The 16530-nt window shown below is 47.5% G+C and overlaps 1 protein-coding gene across 5 annotated transcripts in view; it reads right to left on the bottom strand.

The window, feature by feature from the left end:
• LOC135259742 (transmembrane protein 131-like) overlaps positions 1–16530 on the bottom strand; it is a 35896-nt gene that overhangs the window by 4534 nt on the left and 14832 nt on the right. For 2 of the 5 annotated variants that reach the window (XM_064344438.1, XM_064344443.1), the window contains exons 8-26: positions 15539–15616; positions 14573–14726; positions 10440–10498; positions 10242–10347; positions 9565–9667; positions 9112–9262; positions 8300–8470; positions 7903–7969; positions 6781–6910; positions 6468–6537; positions 6078–6187; positions 5892–5961; positions 5133–5266; positions 4230–4384; positions 3519–3705; positions 2242–2427; positions 1141–1290; positions 398–971; positions 181–308 (exon numbers count right to left, since the gene is read on the bottom strand). In XM_064344438.1, coding sequence (XP_064200508.1) covers positions 181–308; positions 398–971; positions 1141–1290; positions 2242–2427; positions 3519–3705; positions 4230–4384; positions 5133–5266; positions 5892–5961; positions 6078–6187; positions 6468–6537; positions 6781–6910; positions 7903–7969; positions 8300–8470; positions 9112–9262; positions 9565–9667; positions 10242–10347; positions 10440–10498; positions 14573–14726; positions 15539–15616 — 2783 coding nt within the window. The remainder of the gene's footprint in view (positions 1–180; positions 309–397; positions 972–1140; positions 1291–2241; positions 2428–3518; positions 3706–4229; positions 4385–5132; positions 5267–5891; positions 5962–6077; positions 6188–6467; positions 6538–6780; positions 6911–7902; positions 7970–8299; positions 8471–9111; positions 9263–9564; positions 9668–10241; positions 10348–10439; positions 10499–14572; positions 14727–15538; positions 15617–16530) is intronic. The other 3 variants (XM_064344441.1, XM_064344439.1, XM_064344442.1) reach the window with 3 other exon arrangements.

Genomic DNA, 16530 nt, shown 5'->3' with positions numbered 1-16530 from the left:
TGAAATCTATTGTCCTGTCCAGGTTTTCACTCCAACCCAAACAAAGCACACCTCATTCAACAGCTAGAGATCTCATTGAGATAATTAGTGGAGTCAGGCGTGCCAAATTAGGGTGACCAGGGGAACAGTAGCTCTGCAGGAACAGGGCAGGGCTGACCCGCTTTAAGGTGTGAAACCTACCCAGCCACGCCCTCTTCAGGCTTCCTGCGGTTTTTGTTGCCGCTCTTCTTTCCCTTGTTGTTAGGGGCGGAGTCTCCCAGCTCCACTCTGCCCACGGGCCTCCTCTGAGCTTCGGAGTCCTCCCTCACCTGAGAGCAGACGAGCGCGAACGAGTTAGGCCACACCCTTCAGAACGACTGACACAAACGAGGGGGGCGGAATCACGGGCGGCACTGACCTCCGGCACGGGTCCTTCCCTCTTTTCCGGAAGCTTCCTTTCTGGGAGGCGGGAGAGGGGGCTTCGCAGCCAGGGCGCGGGGGCGTCCTCGCCGGCCGGCCCCGCGGCCCGACCGCACGTTACCGGGCCGACGTCCGGGACCGCCGCCGCCACCGCCGCCTCTTTGGGGAGCGCCGGGCGCGTTTCCACGGGAAACATAACCGCCGGCGGCTCCCCGTCGGACGCGCGGGCCTCTTCTTCAAAACGGACCTCCTTGTCGGGCGGGGTGGGGGGCTCGGCTGCGGCGGGGGGGCCGCCGTCGCCCCCGCTCCCGCAGGGGGCGGGCTCTTCCCTTTCCTCCTCGGCGGCGGCAGCGGCGGCGGCGGCAGCGGGGCTGGCCTTGTACTTGCCGTAGTAAACCGACACCTTGTGCTTCTTCTGAGGCTGCGCGGGGGCGGAGGGGCCCTTCTTCGACGACGCCGACGACGGCGGGGTTCGGGCGGGGCCCCCGGCGACGCTCGGAGACCCCTTTCCCTTGCCTTTGTCCGAGGCGTTGCAGGTGTCGGCGAAGGCTTTGCAGCTGCCTTTCGTTTTGCTGAAACGAAACGAACGAACGAACGAACGAACGTGAGGCGAACACGTCGCTAACCCGGGGACACGCCCGCACAGAAACACCGGCGATATCCACAGCCTCACGTCACGCGCGCCGTGACTAAAATGAAACTAGAATGAACACCCTGCGCTGGGCACTGAAAGCGCCTCACCTCGCGGTGTTGGGGCTGATGGTGTCCACGGAGCCGTTGTCCCGGTGCAGCGGGGGGCTGTGATTGGCTCTGGGGCTCGGGGTGCTGAAGTCCGCCAGGATGTACTGGGCCTGGCGGAAGGCCAGCAAGCAGACGCCGCTCAGGGAGAGACTGTTGGAATAGACCAAAGTGGGAGGGGCTTAAAAAACAGAAGCCACGCCTTTCTTAAAGGGCCGTACGCATCACCGGGAAATGCAGCAATATGTAGAAAGCAGCGAGTACAAAAAGTGGTAAAAATCTGCCTAATTGTCAATGCATGACTGTTGTACTTGTTTGTATGTAGAGGCGCGCTCTCGATTGCAGACAGCTCAATATCTGATAGAGTCCGGAAACCTTGATTAACATTTCTACCATAAGATTCTTGCAATCTGATTGGGTCAACAGATATCTGAGAAAGGACCTGATTGGCTGGAACAGTTTTTAATTTCCCATGAAGTGTACTTCCTTATTAATTTTTTTCCACTTGGCACCCCTAACATCGGTGGTTGACAATAACCATTGGCTTTGCCAATATGGAAATTTGTATTTACTGCATCCCTGTTTTGAAGCCATGGCAACACCTTTGTTTGAACTTAGAGGCCTTGCCTGCCTGCCAACAGAATAGTTTGTTTTGTTATCGAAGAATCCTCAAGCTATGCCAATAGAATAACATGCCCATATCAGTTTGGTTGTACGCCCTTTGATCTGTAACACAAAGCAGAATTTAATCTTTTATTAAGGGAAAGGGTTTATCTGCTGTGTACAGGAGTCAAAATACAGATGCAAACTGGACATACGGTATAATTCAGAATTTTAAGCTCACAGTCCATCCATCATCTATACCCGCTTGTCCAATTCGGGGTTGCGGGGGAGGGGGGGGTGGGTGTGCCTTCGTGCCTTCGGACTGTGGAAGGAAAGCGGACTACCCGGAGGAATTAAGCACAGTCAAAGCTAAAAAGCGTAAAATAAGAAATTTGAGAATCCTCCAGCTTCTTAAACGCTGTATGATGACACCGCGGTCTTCCTATTCGCCACGAGAACGGAAACGGGCGCCTGGGGGGGTGGGGGGGTGGGGGGACTTACCAGGTGAAGACGAGGGTGAAGAGCCAGAAGGCCTCCTCCCAGCTGGGCCCGGGCACCACCTGGGCGCAGAGGGGCAGCATGTGGTGGGGCAGGGTCACGTTGAGGGTGAAGGAGAAGGAGGAGCCGCGCCCCGTCACCAGCGTCAGGTCCCGGATCACCCAGGACGAGGTGAAGTCCGGCGTAAAGCTGGAGACAGGCAGCAGGGGGCAGCACCGAAACGGTCAGCTGACTGCATGTCCGTTAAAGAGTCACCAAGGTACACCGTATCGCACATTTACTTTCCTATGGACCATTTCCATTTTCCACTTTACATTTTTAACCGTTTGAAGAGTAGGTTTTTTTTAGAATGTTTTTTCTTCTTCAAAATTCTAAGTCACTGTCCTAGAATTCCATTGCTTTCAATTGCCAGTCATCATTGTTACATCAGCATTAGGATGTTCAGTTAAGAACACACTATCACATTTTTGTAATCTTACACCTAAAAGGGTAAAAAAGTTTTTTCCCTTTATGATCACTCCCATTTCACAATTGCCTCTTGTACAGTAATCTCCAGTTAGCACTACGCTACTTGCTCTCACAGGAAGCACTGCGTTCTGGTGTTCAGAAACTATTTCCTCACCACAAGCCCTACATGGCGGTTCATTCATTGGACCGTTCATCAAGTCTGGTCGGAATCACTCATTCAAAAGGACTCCATTTGCTTATCGTGAGCTGGTAAATACAGCCATAGTGCCTTTCCCTCAGCACGCAACTAGGAGCCCAACCAGACGAACCACTTCTGTGGAATGATTATTTAACTCCTCTCAATGACATGTTGAATAATATGTTGACTAGGCAACACGTTGATAATGTAATCGCATCTTGTTCACTGAAGTGTTGTAATTCATTTCATTCATTTGCCGCATTATATTAGCACATGAAAGTAATTCACTTGTCCTGATGCATTCATTTTGCAGGAATAATTATACTCTTTAGTGCGATTGCTGGCTGACACAGGCTCACCCTACCCTGGCAGGGGAAAGCCAATCGTGTTCCTCCATTCACAGGTGTCCAATCACAAAGCTCAGACTTGAACTTGGTCCAACAATGTACCAGCCTGTATTTGGTGCCTTTACATTAACACCCAACTAAACGCCTCCAGTGCGGTTTTCTGTGAAATGCTTATTAACACTGTCCAGCAAGCTCCAATTAATGCATTTTATAATAAAGACAGCAACGACAAATCCCTTCAACCACTGCAGACTGATAGGTAGAAAGATTCTGAAAAGCCCACATACGCAATGTTGATTTCTGAAGAGGAGTTGTAGTCCAGCTGGAAGGATCCGCACTCCAGCACCTCGAACCCGAAGCCCTGGCACTTGTAGCCGTTGATGTTCATGGATACGATGGTCAGCGGGAGCTCTCCCGCATTCTCCAGTTTAAAACTCTTTGTGATGGCAAACAGGGGCTTTGCGGGTCTGAGCCCTAAGAAAAGCAATGAGTCACAGTTTTCAGTTCTCCTTAACTTGCCAGGAAGTCTCAACCATACTGGACACTTTTAAGGAAGGAAAGAAAGGAAGTGTAGGGCCACAGTTGCAGTAAAACAAAAAACAAAAGCCTGTTATAAACATTAATGAATACTCTGTGTTTGTGTTACAAACATTAACAAGCACTCTCAGGGTTTGTGTGTTATAAACATTAACAAGCACTCCCAGTGTTTGTGTCTTATAAAAATTAATGACCATTCTCAGTGTTTGTGTGTTATAAACATTAACAAGCACTCTCAGTGTTTATGTGTTACAAACATTAACAAGCATTCTCCGTGTTTGAGCGTTATAAAGTTACGATAACTCTCAGTGTTCGTGTGTTATAAACATGAATGACCACTCTCAGTGTTACCAACGTTAGCAAGCACTCTCAGTGTTTGTATGGAATGAACAGGAAAGAGTGCTTTTAGCATGTCGTCTATGAAATAAAAGAGCGTGATACGGAAAAGCAAACTCTCGGACCTTCTCTCTCACCGTCTCTGCAGTCCATGAGCGTGGACTGGGGCACGCTGAAGCGGAGGGAGGCCCCGCCCCCGGGCAGCTTCCCGCCCACGCGCAGCATCTCCCTGGCCCCGTGGCCCTTCACCGTCACCATGTCCAACACGGTCAGGTTGTTCCTGAAACAGCCGGGGGGGTGCCACACTCAACTATCGACCGCAACGCGAGCTAAACTTAGCTAACAACTGCAAACCAGCGAGTACACGTAAAACTGGAAAACAAAACATTCTACCTTTCAACGAATATGAACATATGAATTCAGTAATTATTGTATTTACAAATACAGGCCACTCAGCTCATAATTATAGCAGGTTCTAAGCTATCTGTGTCCATTAAGTTCTCATCGGTCATTGCCGAGTACATTTTCTTCATAGGATACTATTCTGCTACTCATATACTCATCAAAGGGCCTACTGATTAGATATTAATGTCATAACCAGTTAAGACGACTTCCACAAAAAAAATCCAGATTTGGTAAACACGGTTCCCCTTTCCAAATCTGTGTAATCCCCCATGCCATTTTCATACAACTCTTCTGACATTGTTTCATGTTTCATGGGATGATTGCCTAACCAACAGCTACATTTACCAGACAAGGCTAATGGAACTGACACATTTACCTGATAATGGTAATAGATGTGCCACAGTTAACAAACAAGGGTAATGGATGTGACAGGTTAACCCATTAATGATAATATATGTGGCACATTTACCTGACAAGAGCAAGGGATGTGACAGATTTACCTGATAATGTAACAGATACGCTACATTTACCAGACAAGGGTAATGGATGTGGCAGATTTATCTGATAATGATAATAGACTCGCCACCTCTGCCAGACACGAGTAATGGATGCGGCAGATTTACCTGATGAGGATGAGGGACGTGACGGGCTTGTGCTCGGCCGGGGTGAACAGCACTCTGATCTCCCTGCTTTCCCACGGCCCGAGATGCACCCTCACGGATCCCGGTCCCCTCGCCTTGGCCCCCCTCCGCCCTTCCTGTATTTCAGAAGTGAAAGATTGAGCGCACGAGGGGCTTAAATAGTCTGTACGCCACCGGAGAAACGAGTCACCTCAAACAGACGACGAAACGGGCAGACATTACATTACATTACATTACAGGCATTTAGCAGACACTCTTATCCAGAGCGACTTACACAACTTTTTACATAGCATTTTACATTGTATCCATTTATACAGCTGGATATATACTGAAGCAATTCCAGTTAAGTACCTTGCTCAAGGGTACAACGGCAGTGTCCTTACCCGGGAATCGAACCTGCGACCTTTCGGTTACAAGCCCAGTTCCTTACCCACTGTGCTACACTCCGCTTTCAAAAGAACGATAGCTCGCCATGACCATGACTAAGCATGATAAAGATTATATATTCTTGACTTGGAGGAAGACCATACACCTGTAGTTTAACATGAGACATTTTTTTCCCCCCAAAAAGCAGAGCATGAGGCCGTTGGTGGTGCGTCCAGTTAATGCACTACCCCGAAAGGCAGTGATGTGCTCAGGGTTAGGCATCTGTGACAGAGAGCCTTGTGGAGCTTTAACACTAGCCTTGCACAGGAAGGGAGGGTTTCCAGTCTCTGAATGTAAGGCAGCTTGTGAACTCACCTGAGGCTTTACGGTCTGAAGAGTGAACTCTGCTGTAGAGACATTGACGGAGCGTGGGTTCATCTTAAACCTGTAACAGAGAGAGGACACGTTTATTACGCATGATGTGTGAACCTAAATGGAGGAGATGTATGAATAAAGCTGTGGCACGTCTTGACTGTTCGGACGCCCCCCTTTGGCCCCCACCATTTGGTCAGCAGGTCCAGAGCCTCCAGGGGGGCGGAGTAAGACGAGAGTGGCAGCAGCTCCACGGAAACGGGGGAGGCAGACGGGTTCTTCAGAGTGAAGTACTTTAACTGCGAACAGGACGGACGATAGAACAGTGGTGTCACCTTCAGTCGTCATAGTTATAATTAGCCAGATCACAGTATCTGGCCAGGCACATCATAACCCACTCTACCAGGGGTGTGAAGATGACACGGTCTCTATCTATATCTGTATCTGTTCAACCGGCAATATTGCCTGCACCAGTAGTCGTGTAACTGAGTGTAAACCAGATTCAGAGTCATAGAAGCAGCACTGTTGGCAGTCAGAGTGCACAAAGCCAACAGCAGCGATGACATCCTGCCTGCTCACCTTGCTCTCGTTGACAGGAGTCGCACCGAAGTCCAGAGGAGAGCCGGGATCTGCAGAGAGTCGCGGCCACCTGCAGGGACGGAGCAGCTGTGAGCAGAGCGGCCTGGCACATCTGTGTGTGTGTGTGTGTCTGTATGTGTGAGTGTGTTTGAGTGTGTGCGCGTGTGCATGTGTGTATGTGTATATGTGTGTGTGTGTGTGTGTGTGTGTGTGTGTGTGTGTGTGTGTGTGTGTGTGTGTGTGTGTGTGTGTGTGTGTGTGTGTGTGTGTGTGCCTGTGTGTGTGTGTCTGCGTCTGTGTGCGTATGTCTTACATGCAGGTGTGCTGGTCCTTGCTTTTCCTCCAGTGTGAGTAGAGCTCAGAAGCCAGGGTGCTGTCCACCCTCCAGGCGTCGTCATCCCTGCCTTCCAAGAGGCGGGACTCCTGCCACTGCACACGACCTGCTAGATCCACAACCACAACCACAGCCACGGTTAGCCATGCAGTATGCAGAACCACTGTCTTCCCCCTTTACTTTTCCCAGCCACAACACCAAGATAGATGCGGCATCCCCCGAAGGACATGCCAGAGATAGCCTTTAGCTAGCAGCATTAGCTAGCTAGATAGCCTAGCTCTTGCTTTACATTACATTAACATTACAGGCATTTAGCAGACGCTCTTATCCAGAGCGACGTACAACAAGTGCATTAGTTCAAGGTGCAGAGGTGCAAAAGAAACACACTAGAGTGAAGTAAAGATCGTAGTGCCAGAAGTGACCACATAGATCAGGACTCCAACCCTGTAGAGTAACCTGTTCAGCAAACAAACAAACAATCATGCCAAGTACAAACTAGCACTGAAATCACACTTGCCTAATCAGAATCAGACAAAAACAATCCTGCCAAATAAAAACTAACGTGATCGTATTAGCCTAACTAGGTACATTGAGCTAAACTATAGGCTAGGGAGGGGTGGGGAGAGGTGCAGCCTGAAGAGATGAGTCTTTAGTCTGCGTTTGAAGGTAGTCAGATTCTCTGCTGTTCTGACCGCCACGGGGAGGTCATTCCACCAGCGAGGGACGGGAGCGGGAAGTACAGACACGAAGAGGGGGAGGTGCCAAGCGTCCAGAGGTGGCAGAACGGAGAGGTCTGGCTGGTGTGTAGGGTCTGATGATCCTCTGGATGTATCCTGGTGCTGACCCCTTAGCTGCCTGGTATGCAAGCACCAAGGTCTTAAATTTGATGCGAGCCATAACAGGCAGCCAGTGGAGGTCAGTGAGCAGGGGGGTGACATGGGAATGTCTGGGGAGGTTGTCTGGGGAGGCTTTAGCCGCCACTACATGTATTTCAGAGCCCATTGTGTCCTGCCCTGACTGCAAATGGGCAGTTTAGTTGTGCGTGTGTGCGTGTGTGAATGCACGAACGCGTGAGTGTGCGCGTACGGTCATGTGACTCACCTGTGTCGGACAGTCTGAGCTGACAGGGACTTCCGCATTCCCCGCGAGCCTCAAAGGGCAGGTCACCCTGCAGGAGAGAGAACAGCACACACACTACAGCACCCACAGGGTAGAGAGAGGAGGAAGTACATATACACAAGAGCATCCACGGGGTAGAGAGAAGCAGGCAAGTAGCTCTGACACAGTGTGAATGTTCATACAGTAACAGAGGGAGGACTGGGCCTTTGAGATAAGAGTATGCTGTACTGTGCAGACACAGAGACTACTGCATTTAATATTTATTTCAACATGTGCCTTGAAAATGTAAATGAATATCCGTCATGCCGATATATCCAAATGCGCTGAGCTGAACTGAACCGAGGGTAAGCCTGAACGTGTGGTTGAGAACGTGCTGTACCTTTGAGACGGAGGAGTGCACGCGCAGAGGAATCTCCAGCGACACGCCCAGGTCGGTCAGCAGGACGGCGGTGGTGAGCGCGTTCGCGGGCGCCTTCCCGCCGGCGAGGTGCAGGGAGAGGAGCCTCCAGCAGCCCGAGGGCACGGTCGCCGGGCCGCTGAAATTCACAACCTGGAACAGCCGGGGTCGACAACGCAGTCGGTCAGTCGCCATCGCCCCATTTACACACGCTGTAGACCGCCAGCTGCATTACCAAAGACTGCTGCATTACCAAAGACTGCGTTTTTTTTACTGCTTTTGTTCCCAATTTTGCTTTTCCATCAATCCATCTATCCATCCATCCATCCAACTGCCCATCCATCCATTATCTAATCCACTTATTTCTGGCCGGAGTCACAGGAGGGGCTAGAGTCTATCCCAGCATGCACTGGGCAAGAGGCAGGAATACACCCTGGACAGGTTGCCAATCCATCGCAGGGCCCATACACCATTCACTCACACACTCATACCTAGGGGCAATTTAGACTTTCCTTATTAGCCTGATCTGCGTCTCTTTAGACTTTAGTTTTTGGAGGAAACTGGAGTACCTGGAGGAAAACCACGCAGACACAAGGAGAACATGCAAACTCCACACAGACAGACTGTCGACCGGGATTCAGACTTGGTACCTTTCTTGCTGCGAGGCGACAGTGCTACCCAATGCACCACCGTGTCGCCCCAATTTAGCTTCCCCCCCTCACAAATTTGAAAGACCCCTCCCACCTCTCAATTCAGGAGGGCACACACAACAATACAACCTGAGGCATGTTCACCTTTAACAGACCGTCCATGTCTGGAGAAACCGTAGCGTGATTCACGGTGAAGGCGAAGTCAAAGCCGCTGGTCAGCCACAGATCTGCATAGTTTCCTCCGCTCTGCCTTCGCGTCACGTGGAACGACAAGGGAGGGCTCTTTCCAAATCGCCTGCGAGACCGGAAGAATCAAAACGACATCACTTAATTACCTTTCAGCAGCCTCGGATTTCTGAGAGATGCAAAACAACATGCCGATTCGGCTGTGCTCACTTAAAATACGCAAATTAAAGGAAAGCGGTCCTGTTTGATAGGGCAATTCGCATTTTAATACGAATATCCTGAACAGAGATCAATATCGATTATGCACGCACACACAGTCAGAGCACACGTGCATCAGAACACACGCGCATTTGTCAATTATTTTATCATACTTATTTCAGGCGAAATGACCTGAACGAACAGAACACATGCCTGTGTGTTAAGTCGAAGGCGGGGTAGGTCTTTAAGGTCGATCTGTCCAATACGTGCACGCTGATGCGACTGGAGAACTCCGTCTTACGCTCGGGTAACGATCCTGAAACAAACGGGCAAAAACATCCTTCTTATTGGGGGGGGCTTTAAAAGTCAGAACCTTCTTCAAACATCCAAACATCTCTTCTGGTACACATTGCTTTGTAGCCTGTGTGTGTGTGTGTGTGTGTGGGTCTATGTGTGTGCATGTGTGTCTGTGTGCGTGTGTGTGCCTGTGTGTGTGTGTAAGTGTCAGTGTCTGTGAGTGAGAGAGAGTGTGTGTCTGTGTGTGTCTGTGTGTGTGTGTGCGTCCGTGAGAGTGTGTGTGTGCATGTGTGTCTGGGTGCGTGTGCGTGCCTGTGTGTGTGTGTGCGTGCGTGTGTCGGTGTCTGTGTGTGTGTGGGCGTGTGCGACTGCGTGTGTGTGCGTGTGCGACTGCGTGTGTGTGTGTGTGCGCGTGTGTCAGTGTCTGTGTGTGTGCAAGTGTGCAAGTGCGTGTGTGTGTGTGCGTGTGCGTGTGCGTGTGCGTCTGTGTGTGTGCATGCGTGTGTGTGTGTGAGTAGATGCATTTGGCTGCAGCTCCTCATTTCCTTCATTTTGTTTCTCGGGTCACGTCGCGCGCGGCACAGTGCACTCACCCCTGCACACCAGCGATGCCACCTGCGTGAAGTTGGAGGCCGAGGTGCTCAGCGGGGCTTGGCGAAATTCCACGCTGCCCTCCATTTCTGAAAGCACCTGAACGTCCTGAAATATAACGACAGATTAAAACGGCTGCAGAGGGACTATGTGGAGTTAGGTTTTGAGGCTTCTGGTATTTTCACAAAAACAATCCTTACCTTCACGTATAATTTTTTCCCTCCTGAATTCAACATGTATATATTCATCTTGGGCTCCCCTAAAAACAAACAAGAGAGTTTTGTGAATTTTTTTTTGAAAAAAATGTACAATGAGATGTAGCAGTGTTATCCAAACTCATGTTGTGTGTGACCTGGATTAAAATACAGACAATTACCCCTGCTTAACTGGAGCCTTGCACCTTTGTCAGTGAAATTCCCCAGCGCTGCACAATGCACTATTTTCCAACAAAAGAGAACGCAAAATCTTTAGTTATAACTAACCGTTTGTCAAATGTAACCCAATATCACGATGAGAAGCAACCGGAATGCCGCAAGCAGGATATCAATATCGAACGATTTTCTTTTGAAAAAAAACTTTACCTTACCTTGTTTATAATGCATTAATGAATTCTACACTTGATTCCTTTCCCTGGGTAACATACTCACTGAGTCCTAGGACTCCCCTGTCATAACATCAAAGTCTCTCAATTCCTCTGGCATTCAGCGCCTGCCTCTGTAATCCCCTGTCCTTTCTCCGTTTTGGCAATTTGAACTGTGGAACACTATAGAACCGGTTACACTAGATTTGCTGAGCAATTATCTGCATTCATGAACATTTTAATGAATCGGTCGTATCAGATTCGCAGACGCTGATTGCATTTGACGTATAAACAGTCAACCTGTCATCTCTCCGTGAATTTCACCCATCAGACACTCGATTCAGAATTATCAACTGTTGCGCTGCTTCACACAGCCTGCAGATGGCAGACTATCAACTATGACTTCCAGTCAGTGGCAATGATTGTAGGCCCATACATGCATAAAATAAAAAATAAAAAGAAACAAATAAAGTAATTAATGAATTAATTATGTGTGCATACAGATGCATAGCTCTGCAGTCTTTCAATTAGGAATGCACGAATATGAAGAGTTCTGCCCAACACTGATTCCGATTATTTGGGGGAAACATCGGCCGATGCCGATAGTTTGGGTGGTTCTGCTTCCATAAGTTTTATGAACAATTTAAAATCTTGCCATTCTAATAAACGCTATTTTACTTACGCAACTTTAAAGTAATGCAACAAAGTTAAACATTTATATTTTATGACATTTCTTCACATTCTTCCAACTGGAAGTGCATTTCTGAAATATCAGTGTTTCCCTTAAAATTTTATTTCAGGCCTGGTGGTACTCATTGAAAAACCCCTAACAGACATATGCCAGGTGGCAGTTTGACACGGTCAGAGGGTGCAGCAGGCAGTCTGCAATTCATATTTGCTTCCAAAATTCTGTTTGCTCTGTATATTCGAGGCTTAAATTGATCACAAGGAAAGAATAACTCAATTCACTGTGTTTATTGCATAGAAATAAGCTGTGTAGCCTCAGCCACATTACAGTTAAGACTCCACAACTGCATCCTAAAATTTCTTCTTACTGTGAAGAGTGCCTGACCCACAAGGGTAAAAAAAAAAAATGTTACCATGGCAACACAATTACATCCAGACATTCCAGTTTATATGCTGTCAGTGCATTTAGATCAAACCTTCCGGTGTTGCTTGTGTCAAAAGTGCCACGATGGGCAACAGCATTGGATTCGCTAGCAGTCACATCTGTCCAGAATGTGAACAAGTCAGGGATTCTTCACTGAAAGAAGACATTTTAAAACATTTAACAAAACCGACACAACGCGATAACATTGGGTTGACAGCGCAAACTAACATTCACTTTGCTCAGCAGGAATAAGTGAAGCAAAGTAAAGGGACTGACCACAGTTCAGTGGGACGGCAGCACAGAACACAATGAACTTCATAAGAACACGTTTCTATGCAGTTCACTGATAGAACACTCCGGTGACACTCTTGTTACGTCACGTTTCCCAGGCAACAACACAGCAGAGGTTGACTCATATTTTGGAACAGCGCCCCGCAGAGGCTCCCAAACCAAATGAGTCACTTTCAAATGAGTGCATATTTCACGTTATTTTCAGCATTTTAAAAAAGCATTTTGTTGCCTGGCAGCCCACCAGGTCTGCATAATTATAGGGGAAACACTGAATATGGAAAACAAAGTGCAATTATTTCGTATCTGACAGGCAAATGAAAGCCACCTCTTGAATTACACATAAACAACAGACTATTTTGACTGACAGGACATAACTGGAGCTGACCATCGGCTGCTTTCAAACTATTGGCCAGGCAGCATTATCAGCCAACGACGATCGATGGCTGATCTATTGGAGCATCCCTACTGTCAATATACTGAGACTTGGATTCACAGATGTGTAGAATTATTCCGACTGCATTGAATGTTTTTCAAATTCTCAGACAGAGAGGGTGTTTCAGTTTATAAAGAGGCCAACCCTGTTCCGGAAGGTGCGACCTTATGTTCAGAGGATAATGCTAAAGCTACTGGTAACCTTTAGCAAAGAAGTGTGTAGGTACAAATGTTGGAAGGTACGCTGCTCTATATCTCAACCTGGGCATCATCAGTCAATATCCGCCAGAACTGGACGAAATGGAACAGACGGCTGCAGTGCACGGTCGGGTCCTTGTGGGGAAACGGTGCGTGTGCAGAGCCTGTCGCGCGATGTGCTGTTCGGCACGTCGGCCTGCCCGTGCCCGCGCGCGGTATCGCAAAAAGGTGTCACGCGTGCATTCTGACACAAGCCAGCCTCTGCAGAAGCGACATGTGGTTAAGCAAGAGGTGCACTCACAAACTCACTTAACTCATTCACAGCAGGAGACAGTATTACATCTACTGAACTAAAAAAAAACTCATCATACCATAAATACAAAACTATCAAAATGCATTGAAATATATTTAACATGTTTAAACCTGCGTTTCAATTACAGAAACACCTATATACAATAAAACAACTAATTGTAGCGACTAGAACTCAGAATCCGCTAAACAACAACTTAAATATCAACTAGAACCTCCTCAGATTCAACTGAACTACAACTTAAATAACTGAAAGCCTTGACAGGGACGTAGGGGCAGGGTACACAGTCTCTGCAGGGAACCAACACTCTGCTTCAACGCTGAGGCCGTGAGCGCAGCGAGATTCATACCAGGCCTTAGCGTGCGCGTTCCAGCCCGCTCATGTCCCTGTTGACTAAGACCGGCGAAGGCAGAGCGCGGTACACTCGCCGCCTGCAGCTGTGCTCCACCCTCTGTCAGAGGCCACCTGTACCTGTCCAAACTTGGTATGCAGCGCGGCCCCGCCCTCCCCGGGACCCACGCGCCGGCGAGGCCTACTGACGAGGCCTGCTCAAGTCATGACCGACCCGAATCCCCCGAGAACCCGGTCAGCGCGCGCGACTCTCGAGACTGTTTCTGCACGATGGAATTTAACTGAGCGCGTTGCACTCCGATCATTATCATCAGCCTTTGTACTAGAGGATTGTTTAATGAAGAGAGAGAGAGGGAGAGAGGGAGAGAAAGATAAATAGAGAGAGGGAGAGAGAAAGAGAGGGAGGGAGGGAGAAAGAGAGAGGGAGGGAGAGAAATATAAAGAGAGAGGGAGGGAGGGAGAGAGAGGGAAGGAGGGAAAGAGAGAGAGAGGTAGAAAGGGAGGGAGGGAGGAAGGGAAAGACAGAGAGAGAAAAGGAGGGAAAGACAGAGAGATTTTTTTCTTTGTTCCACTAAACTACCATGGTTATTGTTGTGGCCTGGTGTATGCAATTTTAATTCACAGATCAAACACTGTGCAAAAGAACTGCCACAATATATTTCTACACCAACCTCACACAGACAAAGGGGAACTGGCCTCCAAGACTAAGATATGTTTCATCTTTTACTTTCACAATGATGCAAACCTTTATTAAACTGAAGCTCACATCTACTTCACACAGCCCTCTACACACAAGACAGACTTAAAAAAAGGTTGAAAAACTTTTCTTGAAAATCTCTCTCAAGAGTTTAAAAATTCCCAAATTATAATTTTTCTTATTTCAAAAATTTTCACAGGAAACACAAGGACTTGCCCAGTACAACCGTTTAAAAAGAATTTTGGCAATTTGTAGAAAGGTTATTTGTAACCCTCAAACGAGAAAGTTATTATCTTTCAAATGATTTTTTATGTCACGTCTTCTGACGAATGGCAACGAAGGGAGTACAGAGCGTCCACTTACATAACCTGCTCCGTCCTGATGTTATCTCGAACAGCACCACGATATTCTCGATTACATAAGGCTTGAACCTCTCCAGGCCGGTGTGCTTCTCTCCTCTCTCCGACAGGCTGATCTTCACCACCAGCTTCTCGTCCGTCAGGAGGCAGGAGGAGCCCTGGGAAATAACAGGAAGCCATTCCAGTCATGCGCAAAAAAAGAAGCCGCCCAGAAGCACGGAGCTCCATTAGAGCCGGAATGACTGCCGACTATTCAGCGACTACAGCTGGACACGAAATCCATCTGCTTTTTGGTAAACCCTGCCATGGGAGTTGCTCCTCCAGTCTTTGAAGAGGCTGCGTTACTAGGACAGGGATACTCCAGTTAGACTGGGCAGTCCATCAGTACACCCAACTAAAAAAGACCCAAAAAAAAGGCTTTTGTCCAAAATAGCACAGACGCATTTGACAAGATGGATGCTTTTAACCAAGGGTGTGTGTGTGTGTGTGTGTGTGTGTGTGACTGTGTGTGTGGGCAGGGGGGTTGGCACAGGGTTAGCTGGAGTTCACTTGGGTCTTCTAGTTGTAAAGCTGTTCCTAATTGAAACAGGAGTCCAACGCATTATGACCGAGGGCAAAACTAACCGCTCGGAGCTTCTCCAAACAAGACCATATGGTTTCTGACCACTGCACGCTTGACAAGCGTTCATGTGCCGTGATGACAAGAACCACAGCAGCGTTTTCCACTGAGGTTGTCTGAGGTCAGACATGAGTGTAGCATGGAAACGGCCCATTGCAAATGAAGCACCAAAGCAGTGTCTCTGTTAGACACTGTGAGGATCTCAAACCACGATGCTGCAACAAAAACAATAGTCCTCTTCCACACCTTACAATGCACAATTTTTTTGTGGCATTTAGCATTTAACTGCATTAACATTTTATATTTACGTCCCTGTCGGCTGAACTTTTTCAACGATGTCCAAACCCGTACCTGAGGATGCCCAAAGCTGGTTTTAGGTAGACTACATTCCAGCTGCAGCCCCAGAATAGTCATGTTCGAGGCCTCATCCTGGGGGGAAAAAAAAAAAAACTGTGGATGAGATTTGTGACTGATTATTCTGAAACCTGCACACATAATCTTAAATAAATTGTCTGAATCAATAATCAAATAAAAATATTTAAAAATGTTAATAAAACATTCATCTGTCAAGGACAGAAGATTCACATTTCACAGAAAGGACTGGATTAATGCAGTGCTTTCAGAAATAAACTTGACTCGTATTTGAATGTCAAATTGGTTAGCGTTGCACAACAATATACACTCAATCAGGAACAAGCAAAGACAGAACATCTGAACAGCATTTAAAGCAACTGGAGCTGGACTTATCAGTCTGTACTTGAACAGTGTTCCCAAAACTTTTAAAAGTAAACTGAGATCCACATGCTTTTAAAAGAGAAATGACCTCATCCGAAAAATGTCATCAGAAGTTATCGGCTGGAATCACATTTCTAAAGCTTTGGCAATAAGTAAGTAACCTCAGGAATTCAGAAGAACAGTGGATGGTTAGACAAGAAAAAAAAAAGTCTCATAGTTCATAAACCAACAGAAGTTAGAATCGTAAGCCCTAATATTTATTTATCAGGTTTTATAGCAGTTTCGCAGCTAAATAAACATTCCAACTTGATGCTGACAAATTATATGACAGAAAACCATACAGAACATTTGCCCTAGCTCGCATCTCTGATATAGCTATTTATAGAATTAAAGCCCCACTGTCTTCCTGTAGACAACCTCAGACAAATTTCCCTTTCGCTTACTCCCTTTCTTTTGACTCTTTTATTTTCACTCCTTTGCCTCTGTGAGAGACAGAGAAACCAAGAAAGGAAGAAAAGGTGAGAAAATGAAAGGAGCCAGAAAGTAAAAGACGGAGATGCTGTTTGATATCTGGCAGGGGATAGGAGTTATATGTTGGTGGTGGCAAT

The sequence above is a fragment of the Anguilla rostrata genome, chromosome 7, assembly GCF_018555375.3.
Source record: "Anguilla rostrata isolate EN2019 chromosome 7, ASM1855537v3, whole genome shotgun sequence".
Lineage (NCBI taxonomy): Eukaryota > Metazoa > Chordata > Actinopteri > Anguilliformes > Anguillidae > Anguilla > Anguilla rostrata.
This window is presented reverse-complemented; position numbering and strand designations above follow the sequence as displayed.